Here is a 15086-nt window from a genome sequence, read left to right on the forward strand (position 1 = left end):
CCTCCTTTGCCCCCACTGGAAAAGTTGACTATGTCAAATATATCTCAACTAGTACAGCATTCTCTAGTACTGCAATGGTGGTAATCCTGACACAATACTATGCATGCAGCGAGGTCCTTGTATGGGACTTGAAGTCCTGCCCTTCTGGCCTAGAGGTAAGGGTGTGCTCAACTGAACAATGAGAAGCCACACAACAAAAATACTACCCATATAATAATGCATTTCCACTTTAAGCCCCTGCAGCCACTGAATCTGCAAATCACTGAATCTCATAACTGGCTGTAATATTTTTGTTTGCTTGCATTGGTAATGTGAAAAGTAGTAGCTCTATAACTAAGGATTCAGTCACAGAGACTTGGACAGAAAATACAAACTTTACATGTCTTCTCAGCTTTTAGAAATAGAACTGCCTGACACCTAACAATTCACATTTCTTAAAAATCTAACTGCTAAGTCATTTACAAACAAAGCTTGTACAATTATGTGCAATAGCCTCCCCTGGTGACCCCCAACAATTAGTATCCATGGTTAGCTGTTTTTTCTCTGCACAACTTCCAACTGTAATAATTATAGGCTACATCTTTATTTTTGTTGAGAAAGAAAGGCAAATACATGCTTGTTTCCACAGTTATTCCACGTCCAATTTATTTAGTGTGTCTACACATTTGTAGTTTATATTAATATGTAGCCATCTTAGAGCATATTTGTGAGAGTTTGTCAGACTTTTTGAAAGGCTAAGGATACCGTTCAATACTACTTAAAGAAAAGCCTAAGAAGTTAAAGCTATTTTTTTAAAGGAACAGGAAACTATTCTGAGTTATTTCTTATAAACAGGCAATGACTGCTCTTATGAATATTCTGCCCTGTGATTGGTGGGTGAAACTCTTCTGTCAAATACTTAAATTCTGCTCTCCCTTGCCAAAAATGAATGAATAAATACTTTAAAAGTGTTTTTTTCAAGTTTAATGTGATTAAAGCCTTTTCTGTGGAGTATTTGTACTGCTGCACATTTCAACCCAGCAGCTGAGAAGGTGCCCTGTGAAATATTTACAGGATACTAATGTGGTGGGGGATAGAAGCCTTTTTCAGTCCATGTTTTTACCATTTGGGAGGGTATTGTGTTAAAAGAGAAAAATCTAAACCTTCAATACAATTCATCATGGTAGTGTCCATTTTCAGCCTAGATATAAAGATTTAAAAGGGATCATTTAAAGCACACCAGGAAACTAAGAAAAAGCAAGAGAACAAAATCTCTGAATATTTAAAGCTGCATGCCTGAGTCAGTACTGGGTATCAGAAGACAAGAAGGTAATTTTAGTATTTTGTTTGCCAGAAGCTGGGAATGGGCAACAGGGGATGGATCACTTGATGATTACCTGTTCTGTTCATTCCCTCTGGGGCACCTGGCATTGGTCACTGTCGGAAGACAGGATACTGGGCTAGACAGACCTTTGGTCTGACCCAGTATGCTGTTCTTATGTTCTTATCCATAACAACATACACACTAATGAGAAGGGAAAACTTTGCCTAGTTTCTAATTACCAGGCTAGAAAGCACCACCTACAATATGTTTTTCAGCTTCATTGAGGGTGAAAGTGCAAATGAAGAAAGTCACAAGCTTTCAAGACTGTGGCTTCTCCCTTAAAGAGGCAGTAATCAGAAGTTCAGACATTTAAAACAATTTTTCAACCTACATTATTTGTTAAGGGCATGAGTCCCTGTGCCCATTGAAGTCTATGTTAAAAATTCTGTTGATTTAAGTAGTGCAGTACCAATCCTTAACCCTAACATTAAGATAAAATTAGGCTACAGCAATCAAGCACATAATCAAATACTCTGAAACCTTTCTTTGACTGTTTCCAGCCTCGTGAGGTGGTCCTAGGAAGGCAGCCTTAGGGCTGGTGTCTGCAGTGCCTGTGCAATGAGAACCCTGCCGTGGCCAGATACAGGCTTTTAGAGCCCCTTGACACCACTCCAGCCCTTTTCCCAGCATAAAGGAGCTGGAGCAACCGTGAATTAAGCTCCATGGGCACGATAATGTTCATAGCTTTAAAAATGCTGAAAATACATTTTTGGATTGTTTTGCCTTTCCTGAAGAGGAATTAAAAGTGGTGAGGGATGGGGAGAGAAGCAGCCAAATCTAAAGGTTCTGTTGCTAACAGTTTGAGTTATACAAGTGCAAACATTTCAGCTGGAATCTATGGGGAAAATATCTTTTTGTTAATGCAGATATAACTCTTTCTAATACCTCAACCAATTTTGCTCTTAAGGTCCCAGAGTGTAGGGAGCCTCCTTTGCTTGGAAACCAACTATGGAAAATTTCAGCCCAATTTTCCCCCACAAAAAAACCTGAAAAAGATGTTAGAAAAGGATCCAGAGATCAGTCTCAACTATTGAATCTGTGCTTCATGAATACCATAATATTCCTGGTTATAGTGTAAACTGACAACTGCTATATAGAACTACAGTGAAAAGTGGTAGATTTCAAAGCAAGGAATCCAGTTGCTGCCCACATGATGATTATAAAAGGCCTGTAATTATAGGCTGGTCACCATGGTTCACCTACTGCACAGCATCTTAGGTATTTTCAGTGCTACCATATATAAATAAAATAGGCCCAAGCCACTGAGAGTTCAAATCAGATTTGGAGTCTGTTACTTACGTAACAATGTGGCATGTGCAAATTCAGGGACGGGGAGTGGTGGTGTCTGTTTTGCCTATTACAGAGAGATGTTCCCTAAACATATGTCCCAGTTTTGAAAACCCCACCCTAGTGTTTGGGGCTGGGGAATTTGTCATTTCACACTCTGGTGTGGGACTTATCTCTAATCATTTTGAGGAAGGCCTTTTAATTTAATTGTCCCTAACATGAGTGACCAGAGTATTCTGAAATCCTGTCTGTGTAAACACCTAACTTTAGAAATCTTGAATTATACACCTAAGAGACTAAGCTATAATTTTGTCTCTCTCTATATATTTATTTCTAAATTATGGATATGTACCACTCAATTATATCTAAGACTTATATGTCAGTTTTGCAGCATACTCAGTTGCAAATTTCACACTCAGCCTTACGCTTTCCACTAAAGACATAAGTGAGCATCTTTGGAAAGGCTATTTCAGAACGCTGGTACTTGTGTGCGAGGCTTTTTGATACGTTTCCCCAAGAGTGGAAACTGATGTGTCTTAGACAACATTCTTGAAAGTAATGTCCTATTCTGGAGATCTTTTTTTTTTCTGCAATGAATTTCAACCCTGAATAAAGCTGCTTTTGACCACAACAGCTGGGTATACCACCTCCACTAGCTAGTTGTCAAATACTAGTGTTGTCAAATACCTGAGAATTTCAGGAGGACTCCAGGGTATCGGAGTGACAGCGTCTGACCTATAGTCTGATTTGCAGAGTGAAAAATAGAAATGTCCCACTCTCTGAAAACATATTTCACCAGACTCCCAGAAGAGTGGACTCTGCAGAACTCCTTCCAGAGAATTTAAACCTGTAGCCAAGGCTGACTGGAATGCATAACTGGAGAGCAAATCAAGATGCTACCTCAGCAGCCGTAACCCAGGGGATAAGTATATGTCCCCTAGGACTGCTTCTGCAGTGCTCAAAGGCTGCATCTCCATTAGACTTTTTTTTTGTGGGGGAGTGGGGTGTGACAGTTCTCAGGGCACCCAGCACTGAGAGTCATCTTGTTACCTTCTGCTTCTGGAGTGAGGGAGTCTTCCCTGTGTCTGCCTGCCTGGGTGTTAGGTCCCTAACATCACCAGCCTTTCAGCGACTCAAGCACTGTCTTTGCCTCGCAGGTTACCAAGAAGAACACTCCGGTTCTCGAATCCCTGACACTGGCTACTCACAGAAATATCAAATCCTCTTCCCTGCACAAAGGAGCAGTTGTACCCCATTTTACCAGTTTTACCTTAAACTCCCTGATACTGTATAACTGCGTACTTGTAATGAAACAAAAGGTTTCCTTAAGAAAGAATAGAAATTCTGCTAGAAACACAAGAAAGTGATGGAATAGAAAACAAAATCATAAAATGTGAACCTGGGTCTACACTCAGCAATAGTTACCTTTCCTATCTAATAAAGGGTTTCTTCCAAAGTTCAGTCTGTTGTAGAGTTGGCTGGCTTCACAGGAACCAGGGGCCTGTTTTTCATGAGAAAATTCCTGCTCCCTAAGATGTCTGCTCAGTACAAGAATCCAGAGTTCTGCCTTTCCCCACTCCATGTTGTACTGAAACAGTCTTTTGTCTTTATTCATAGGCAGGGTGATCCCGTTTGATGTTATGTTCCTTTTTTAACTCCAAGTGGTTTCAATTGTTGGAAATTGTCTCTGGTGGCTTTCCATTGAAAGTCTTGGGATGGAACAAGGCTATACAATTGAGCCTTGCAATGTCATGGACTCACCAGTGTGAGGTGACAATCCCCCCCTGCCTTAATGGACAATTACCCACTCATGTATTGTCCCGTGGTGACTAACTTTTTACTCCAAGTCCATATAAACCTTACTTTCAATATAAATACATTATTTCTTAGTATTACCCATACATATTTCTCTCAATGATTATGAATCTTAACAAGTTACAAGCTTTCTGTTGATACCCTGCACGTTATTCTTTATGGATAAATATCCTGTAAGACATGTTTGGCGCAGAGTTTGTCGGGGCTGAGGTGAGAGTTTTCTGCAAAGAACAAGGGAGCCTTTGCCAAGGAGCCTCTGTGTCACTGGGGATATTTCTCATTATTGCATAACCACAGGTCGGAGTGCTAGTATAGACAGGTAATTGGTGATTTTACTACTGTGTCCACTAACTGTGCTTAGGTCTAGATGACATGATTGTAAGTCCTCGGGAATGTAGCTCTACACCAACATTGCCAATGTTGTCAATGCTAGTAGAGCTCTACTAGTGGAATACACACTGGGAGGTTTCCCAGAGAAGTCTAATGTAGACAAGGTCTGTTTCAGAGTGTCCGCTAGAAGCAGAATGACTACAACCAATCTTTCCCATAGCATAAAGTTTGTAATTTTTGCTTTACCTTTTCCTGTTGGGGTGTATGTTCAGTACTAACTGGGAGGGAAGGAGAGTCTTCTACTGAATCACCACCATCACTTACTGCAGCACCCAGGGGATTACTTGGACTCCCACCTATACACTGATGCAGCCCGCCTTTGGTTAATTTGTGAGTTCTTGCAGGATCACATACTATAACGTAGAATAACTACAAGTTTTAGCCCTCAGACTGGTCTTAGTTTTCTAGCCTCAGCATCTTTCCAGTTTTATGGTTATCTAGAGCAGGGGTTCTCAACCTTTTTCTTTCTGAGGCCCCCCCAAACATGCTATAAAAACTCCACGGCCCACCTGTGCCACAACAACTGGTTGTCTGCATATTAAAGCCGGGGTCGGCATTAAGGGATAGCAAGCAGGGCAATTGCTCAGGGCCCCACACCACAGGGGGCCCTGTGAAACTAAGCTGCTCAGGCTTCTGCTTCAGCCGTACGTGGCCGGGCTCAGGGCCCCGGGCTTCAGCCCCAGGCAGTGAGACTTCGGCTTTCTGCCCTGGACCCCAGCAAGTCTAACACTGGTCCTGCTTGGTGAACCCCCTGAAACCTGCTCGGCCCCCTGGCCCCCTGGTTGAGAACCACTGATCTAGAGTTACATCTAGAGCTACAGTAAAAAGGATTTAAAAAATACACAAAGTGAAGGCCAAGAGTTTGGAAGGGGTGCCTATGTCTATGGGAGTCCAAGGCCATAAATCAACTTGTAACTAATGGAGGTTAAGAAGAAACTTTCCCTATGGGTAGGTTATTTTATAGCTGTCTGCTGCAGGGTTTCTTGCACCTTCTACTGAGGCATCTGGTATTGGCCAGAGAGAATATACGGCTAGCTGGACTACTGGTCAGATCTTGTATGGCAGTTTGTGTTCCTGTATTCTATTATTAGGAATAAATCAGTTGGGGGGGACCTGCTGTGACCGCAAACTTAATTAGAAAAGCTCATATAGGCTTTGGGGTTAGGTGAGCCAGTTTAGGCCTTGGACATTCAAGAATGCAGTACTATGTGAGTCCTGAAAACTGGGATTCCAGTAATGGAATGGGGCCACCATGGTTCTCCCCATCTTTCAACCTCTGCCTGGGGTATTGTTCACCGAGCATTAGATTGTTGTTATGTTAACTTCATTAAAGTTGCACATTTATGGCTAACTTTCTGTGTAAAAAATAATTTGTTCTCTTTTGCTTCACGCCTCAGCAAATTTCAAGGGGTGTCTCCCTTTCATTTTAAACTGCTAAAAAAGCAAATAACATTTTGGTTTAAATATCTCAGACTTAAAAACAAATATTCTTCATGCATTTGATGTGTTTTTAAAGAAGCCATTTTGTATGAAAAACCAGAAAACTCTACAAACAAGCAAACCCTTACATATTTTCCATCATCCATTTTCTTTGCTTTTTTTCGCATGTGAAACTTTTTCATAGAAAAATGGGCCAACTTTTTGAGTGTGTGCTTTGTGTATCACAGAAACAAAGGTCGCAGCTTCAGTCAACTTATTATTAATGTTCTCTGATTTTCCTAATGAAATGACATCCCATTAGATTTTAATTACTTTACATGAAGGTCCTCCTAACATTTCCTTATTCATTTAGTTAATTATTAAAACAAGTCCAGGGAAATATTAACTTCCTTTGTTTTCAAAGTCTTATCAGTAGGAATGAAGTTATGATGGGGAAAAACAAGCTTCTTATTGACAGGGAGAGAGACGTTGGAAGACAGCTCTGTTCTTAAAGCAGATATAGTGTTTTATCAGAGATAAGAAAAAGATATAACACAGGATAAAAAGCCAGGAGGTAAAATACATGCTTCATCATAGTTGACAGTGTACGTTTTATCAGCTAATATCCATGTCTTCCTGCTTTCATTGTTTCACAGAGAAAACACACTGATATTTCTGTGTGTCCAAAGGCATCCAAGAGAGAGAATATCCCAAAATATTAAAAATATTAGACAGATTCAAGTGGCCACAAATTGTGTGTGTAAGCGTTTCATAACCTTAGAATCAAAATTGCCTGTTTTATAATTTTACAATACTACTGGTATTCTAAAGGATATTTAAATATAAAATGTTACCATGGGGAGTTGCCTATAAATATTGTACCAAATGATATGTGTATGACATTCGCTCATTCGGAGCTTTATGGAGATCACCCACACATTTGTTTCACATAGGCTGTTGAATAGTAATAACTTCTGGTCATTTGCAGCCTGTGCTAGATATGACTGTGTGACCTAGCCCCTCTAAGCTCATTACCAATCCTCTGAGCCATCTCATACAAAAGGAAGGTAGATTTTAAATTGACTGCAAAATAGAGATTGCCGAAAAGAAAACTTGAATGGTTTGGATTTGGACCTGATTTTATCCAAACACCCAGTGAAAGTGTCTGGGTAAATGGTTATTATTTGGGCTCTGTTCTGAATAATATACAGCAATAGGCAATGTGGTTTCCGTGCTATCAGCATTACCTCACTGAACTGATTCTTTATCTGCAGTCTATGCACATTGTGGATTATCATAGCAATGTTGCTCTTGCAGAGTTCACATGAGTTTCAGAAGATCACAACCCAGATTTTCAAAAGAACTCTGCTCTCATGCATGTATCTTAAATAAGGGACACACGCAGCAGCAATCAGTGATGCACAAGATTTTCAAAATATCGTATTATTTGCAGAGCTCCATTGAAAACCTGGCCACTTACCACTTTCCTATCTGGGAAATGAACTCAACTGAAAATCAGTGCAAAATGAAACCTGCTTGGTGTACCTGAAAAGCTGAATGTTAAAGTTGAACTTTGTACTTTTCTTCCTCTTGTGGTTCTCCCTGATAGCGTTCTGTTGCACAAGAATAACTACTGCTGCTGCAACTGAAATGACTATTTTGTCAGCTGATCTGGGTCACTATTCTTGCAAATATTTTATCACCTTTCTTTTTGGGAAAGTTCAACCCAAATGACTTACAATCTTTACTATGCAGTGGACAGGAGCTTACAATTCTCAATGTCAACCTATTTACCACAAAAAGAGTGACAATATGCAAAGGAACAATGGTTATTTAATGGGGAAGCAGAAAGGAACAAGAGACTTACGGTTGGTGCATTACATTGAATTTGTTCAACTCATAGTCTGATATATTCTGAAAAGAGAGAAAAAAAGAAAATATTTTTTTCATCAAGAAATATTTTCAAGAAAATATATATTTTAAAAAACAAATTAAAGGGTTAATCTAGGTTGAGACCAGTGTATTGTCTGAAGTTCTGAATCAAGTAATTATTTTTTAAAATTTGCCCTTAGTTTATGAAGTCACTAGGCTATCTAGCCTGAGTTAAAGCTTAACTTTTTATGACTAGCATTTGGTAACATTTCTGGCAGGTAGCTCACACATACCATGCAGTTATGAATTTAACCTGGAATGTCACAGATTAACAAGCACTGGCTAATGGACTATTTAAAAAGAAGTGATAAACCATCTTGCATGGTAGATCTCCTGTCTTGTTCTATCACAGACTTTCCAGCTATATTCTCCTCTCTTCAGGAGCTTTCATTGAAATCAGGGAGGTTAGGATAAAAACTGGTGGGAGGTAGAAACACGTCAGAGTTTGATCTGTTACTTGACTGGGTTTTGTATCACTCTTCATCTGCAATTTTAGGAAATGAACAGCAGAATACAAGTCAAACTTTCTGCCTGGGCTTTAAGTAGTTGCTAATGATATTTCTGAGCCCAGTGTTGGATGTGGCCATGTGGTGGTGAAAATCATCATTTGTGGTAACGACAACTGCACTAAGAAAAGGAGGACTTGTGGCACTTTAGAGACTAACAAATTTATTTGGGCATAAGCTTTCGTGAGCTACAGCTCACTTCACCGCACTCTACCTTTGAACTCTTGGGGAGTGGGAGGGAGGTGCGTCCCCCACTGATTTCAACAGAAGCAGCAGGCCCCAAGTGTGACCCTTATTATGGAAGGAACTGTAGCCCAATTTCTATTTACAAATTGCACGGAGTGGATTGGTTTCCTGCTTGAGATTGAGGCTTGAGGTTCCCTAAGCACAGGACTGATGGATGTGAAGTCTTTGAAGTTGAGGCTTTGGTTTAAACTGGTGCTCTCCAGTGACTTCAGCAATACTGACTTCATTGTAACACAATTGACTTGCTTACATCAGTTCTCACTGTGCCCATCTGACTCTTAAAAAAACAAGCTGTCCCATTGGTTTTCCTCCTTCACTTGTCCCTTGGCATTACAGACAAGTTGATGCCAAACTCATACAATTAAAATGAGAAACTAGAGCAACAACAATCACATGAATTGAACACATTAAGTGATGCACATGGAAGATCTGAGTCAAAGCATTTCTCTTCAGCCTATATTTAAATACAAGTGTATCTGCATCTCATTGTTATTTGATATATGTTGGAAAATATGTTATTTCAGACAGTAGAAAACCCTCCATATTTAAAACTTATCCTATAATTATACTGTAACACACAGCAGCTGCTGAACTGCACATAGTGTGTACAATAATTAGTGGATGATTTGCCACATCCGGAAATCAGCAAATTCCTTTGGAGCTTTTAAAAGTATCTAGCTGTCTTATTGACATATGGCACATTTGTGTGTTTAAGTACAGTCAGCAACTAACAAGCATCCAAATCCCCATTGTAGAAAAGTGACCAATTATATTAATGTCATTATCTTCTATCATTAAATCATTTTAGTCCTGAGGAGACAGAACCCCACACATCTTATTCAGTGCCTTTAGTTCATGATCACTCCCCTTTCACCATAAAACTAGCAGCTCATTTCCATTTCTTTACCAGCAGTTTTGGTCATCCTCTCACTTATGTTCAATGAAATGTATGTTAAGATTCCTAAGGCAAAACCGCTCTGTGAATTGCAACTAATATTCTGATTTTTTTCTACTGCAACAGTCTCCAGAGGGATTATTTAATCTGGAATCACATTAGTGCCCCAAAAGGCTGCATGAAGCCACAAGGATGGACTCTAACCCTGGCCATAGTGATGCCAGCTCGTAGTACAACTGAAGTACCGGCTTAATGAAGTAATCACATGAGAACTCTCTCATTCTGGCCCTAAATCTGTCTGCCTCGCGTGGGTGTCTGTGTGCACGCATACACACAAAATTAATAGACATTCTCCTCGCAATATTAGGTTCACATGTGGATCCCCTTTCCCTACTCCGGGGAATGTTTGGATTCAGAGTTCTAGTTTTTATTAGAGCTAGCCCTGAGTTGTGATGTTCATATCTGAACGTCCCAAAGTTTGAGGGGATTGGAATCCATGGTTTTAGGTGAGCCCCTCTTTGCAGCTTGTTTAACATATTCACTTTTGCAGCAGATTGTATCCCTGATCACAGTTGTGTGACAAGAAAAATCATGACTTAAAACAAAGTACAAAGATACCATGCAAACTCGGCATTCAGGAAATTACATGATGGTTTGTGGGAGGTGACTCTCTCTCTCAAGTTTTCATTATTCACTACCTCTATTGTTACCTGTTTTAGAGGTTATAACGTGTGCTGCATGTGACCCATACTGGCAAGACTTGGGATATGTTGCATATGTAAATGACAAAGACATTAAAATGGTTTCTTCCCTGGAGGGAGTTCAGCTACAGGACACATAATGAGCAGCAAATGGGGCAGACGAGAGACTTTCTGTTGTCTAGCGCTTCCTGTGTTAAACTGAAAGAGAACCTAATAGGTATGTGCTTACATTAAAGATATACACATGCTATACTGTCCTTTATATATACTTCAAAAGAAGTTAAAATAAATTGGAACTGATGAGATTGGTGTCCAGTTTTTAAATGTTCACAACAGGACCTCACTAACTTTTTTTTTTGCCAGAGCTAGAGCAGTATTATGTTTAGCAACTTTGGTACTGTAGGAACAATCCACTTTAATGTTCAGCAAATTAGTCACCATAATACGCTTTGCCCTTTCCTTACTATCGGTATTACGGTTTCTTTACACCTCTGGTGTAGCTCCCTCTTAAAGTAATTAACCAGCCACAGTGGCGGTGGAGAAATTCTGAATAATTCTGTTTTAGCTAACAACTGACAACTACTTTCCCATCTGCTCCTCGCTTCTTCAGTCCCCTGACTTCTAGTTTTCCACCCATGAGGTGGCAGGGAAGGTTCTGGTAACACATTTAACTGACTAAAAGAAAAACAAAGACCCTCTAAGGAGCACAAGCTCCCTCTAGCTGCTTGGAGCGGCAAAACATTTTTTCTCCTGACAGAAGATTCAGAAGTTCCCTGTAGAGGGATCTGGCGTGTTTTACCCTAAGCATTTGGTTCAGAGTTTCTGCTAAGTGTTCAGGAATTCCTAGCTGAGGTATTAATGGGAGTTGATAGAAGAGCCTCCCAGATGTCCCTGAAGAGGGATTGTTTTGGTATTGATTCCTCTCATGGTTATGAGCCATTTTTTCCATGATGGTTTAAAGTGGGTGGCTATGAATAAAACTAATATTTTGTCATGGATATTTTTTAGTAAAAGTCACAGATAGGTCATGGGTAATAAAGAAAAAATCATAGAAGCCTGTGACCTGTCCGTGACTTTTACTAAAAATATCCATAACAAAATGGGGATCTCAGCTGTGTGGTCCCCACACCGCCTGCCGTGGCTAGGCAGATGCAGCTCCGGGGGGCCCCTGCTGCCTGTGGTAGCCAGGAAACTCCAGGGTATCCCAACAGACCCTGCAGCTCCTGGCCACCACTGGCTGAAGTCACGGAAGTCACCCCCTCCAGCAACCCCCAAATACTCCTCCCAGTACCCAAAACCTCTCCAGCACCTCCTAAATATCCTCTCCCAGTGCACACATGCACTCAGCAACACCCAAGTACCCCCTCCAGTACACACACAACACTCCAGCATCCCCCTTTAGCACCCCCAAATACTCCTTCCAGTATACACACAGTCTTCCAGCATCCCCAAATACCCTCTCCCAGTACACATACCACTCCAGCATCCTTCTCTAGTACCCCCCAAATATCCTTCCCAGTAGACAAACATCCCTCCAGTACCCCTCAAATAACCCCTCCACACCATCCCCAAATACCTCCCCCAGGACACACACCTCTCTAGCACCCCCAAAATGCCCCTCCCGTCACACTCACCTCTCTAGAACTCCCCAAATACTCCTTCCTGTATGTACACAGCCACCAGCACCTCAAAATACACCCTCCAGCATTCCCCAAATATACCTTCCCAGTACATACACACACACCCCTCCAGCACCCCTCCAAATTCTCCTCCCAGTACATACACAAATATCTTTTCCCAGTGTACACACCCTTCCAGCACCCCCCAAATTATCCCTCCAATACTCCCAGTACACACACACCTTTCCAGCACCCACTCTCCCACACCCTCCTCTTGGCAGTGTCCTTTATTTGGGAACTTGAAATATGATAACTCTATTGAAGATCACTAGAAATCTGTAAAGGGTCAGACTTTAGCTCAAATGGAGATAGTGGGGATTCTCTGGTTTGTTTGCTTTGAAAACATGTCATATTGCTTGATAAGGTTCTCAGTATGTGACCACAAAATTATGTATTTATATTGCTGACCTTGTCATCACCTGACAATACTGGGGATTTTCTGGACTCTTCGCTTTGCACACATACCATATTGCTTGTTAAGATTCTCAGTGTCTGACCAGAAAGTGATGTATTTATATTGCTGACCTTGTCATCACCTGACAATAGAATCATAGAACTGGAAGGGACCTTGAGAGGTGATCTAGTCCAGTCCCCTGCACATATGGGAGGACTAAGTATTATCTAGGCCATCCCTGATAGGTGTTTGTCTAACCTGCTCTTAAAAATCTCCAATGATGGAGATTCCACAACCTCCCTAGGCAATCTATTCCAGTGCTTAACCACCCTGGCAGTTAGGAAGTTTTTCCTAATGTCCAATACTGAGAGTTATTTTCTGTTCTATTTCTACATGACAATCATCGGCTAATCCTAAGGCTTCATTGATTTGGTGAGTCCAGATATAGGGAAGCAAACTATGGGTTTTGGTGGGATGTCTGACATAACTGGACAGCTCCAGGCCAAAGTTTCATGGGACCATGTAGGAACTTTGGAATATCTGCCTCCAAAAATGCATGTACTATGCTGATGGAATCAAAAGGGACTACCAAATGTTAAGAGAGAAAGCCAGTCATGTGGCGTTCTTCCCTGGTGTAAACTGAGCACCAGAAAATTATACTGGTTCAAATGGTCAGCCCAACATAATATTCTCAAGGGTTAGTGTTCTAAAGGATTGATATGACTTGATAGATTTGGAAGTAAATTGACTCCTGCACATGTAGATGTGCTGTTTTTCAGGTGTCCATACATATATGTCAGTCTCTAATTCTCTGACAGAATATTGCTGCTTAGGAGATGTCAAGACTCCAGATCTCAAAGCACCTGGTCTCTGTACTTGTCCTACAGTAGTAGCTGTAGCTGATGCATGGTTCACCTGTGATGCTGGGAAGGAAAAATGATCAATACCAGAAAAGATGTAAGAGCGTTTTTTTGAGGGAGTGGATCAATTTTCACACTGGATATCTAGATCCAAGCCACTTCATAATCTATAGTGCCATTGATGTTGGTACATACTAGGATAAAAAGGAGGTAAGAGGTCACCATGTCTATGAATGATGGGTTCTCAGAGGAGTGGTGGGCCAGTTGGTAGAGCATTAGTCTGAGACTCTGGTGACTTTTGTTCAAGTCCCTGTTCTACCATAAATTTTCTGTAGGACCATGACAGCATGCAGCCCTTCACTCCTGTCTTCTTGTATAAATGGCTCTGACACCTACATGGTGTACTTTTTTTGTGTTTCACCAACACCACCCTTTTATGGTCCCATGCAGCAATTCCTATTTACAGTGTCATGCAATTATAAGCGGGGGAAGAGATATCACCATGCAGAGATCTCCCTTTATTCTGGCTCAGCTCTGCTGTCTGTCCTCCCCTTCCTTGCCTCCTCTCCTCCTCCTGCACTTTCTTCCTGTGCTCTTTTGAAAGGCTCATTATCTCTCATCAGCCCAGGCAGAACTAGTATTTAGCCATTTCTTCTTTCAATCAGGCATCTCCAGGAGAACTAATTGGATTTTCAGTGATCAGAATGCTGTTTCAGCTGCTGGTTCTTAGCATTCTGTCACAAGGACCTTGGGCAAGTCACTTAGTCTCTTTTTGCTTCAATTTCCCATCTGTAAAATGGGGGTAAGATGACTTCCCTAATTCACAGGGATGTTGTGAGGACTGAAGTTTGTGAGGTATTCAGATATTATAACAGGACCATATACAAATATCTTAGATATATAAAAGTTGTGTGGTAGACTGTGTTGTGAGAAGAATGAGGATTCTCTGAACATTAGATTCTAGAAGTCAATTATTTTGAAGCTGATAAACTCAACTCATTTCTCTGATTTAGCATGTGTACATCTTCAGCTTAGAGCTGGGTGGTAAATTCTGTGAAATAGTGTTTGTGAAGGGTCTTTCTGATTCTGAACAGCTTCAGCCACATTCCCTTTTGACTTGCTATTCACAAACATTCACACACACACATTTCTTTTGAGAACAAAGGATTGGGGAATGGGCTATCCTTTGTACGAATACCCGCATTCGCATGCAAACAAGGATGACTGTGTGTGAACAAGAGCAGTTCTTAAAGAACCTATTGGCTGTAATTTGTTTCCATAAAGGGATAGTTGAGCAATTATACAAGCAAACAGAAAAAGGGACTAAATTAATCAGAAATATGATTCACAATGAAAAATGTGACAAGTTCCAGTTCAGGATATTTTAGCGATGAAGGCGTTGCAGGATGTGGTATAAATGTTGGTCTGATATATTGAGGAAGTGAGAATTCTTCATAACCCAAATGCCACATGCACACCAAGGGCTTGTCTTCACATATAGTGCTGCTACACCAGTACTTTATTTCTGTCTTTCCTGAACAGCACACCCTTCAATACCCGTATTTTAGTCATGGCTACTATTCCACCATGTTTCTGTAT

The 15086-nt window shown here is 40.8% G+C and overlaps 2 protein-coding genes across 6 annotated transcripts in view; one reads left to right on the forward strand and one right to left on the reverse strand.

Annotated features, from left to right (window-relative positions):
- The window catches only part of LOC140914912 (DNA nucleotidylexotransferase-like), a 384775-nt gene that overhangs the window by 110070 nt on the left and 259619 nt on the right, over positions 1-15086 (forward strand). The gene's annotated exons all lie outside the window — the stretch shown is intronic.
- Positions 1-15086, reverse strand: part of BLNK (B cell linker) — a 144908-nt gene that overhangs the window by 91320 nt on the left and 38502 nt on the right. For all 5 annotated transcript variants that reach the window (XM_073353937.1, XM_073353938.1, XM_073353939.1 and 2 more), the window contains one exon: positions 8142-8188. In XM_073353937.1, coding sequence (XP_073210038.1) covers positions 8142-8188 — 47 coding nt within the window. The remainder of the gene's footprint in view (positions 1-8141; positions 8189-15086) is intronic.

The sequence above is a fragment of the Lepidochelys kempii genome, chromosome 7 (genome assembly GCF_965140265.1).
Source record: "Lepidochelys kempii isolate rLepKem1 chromosome 7, rLepKem1.hap2, whole genome shotgun sequence".
Taxonomy (NCBI): Eukaryota; Metazoa; Chordata; order Testudines; family Cheloniidae; genus Lepidochelys; species Lepidochelys kempii.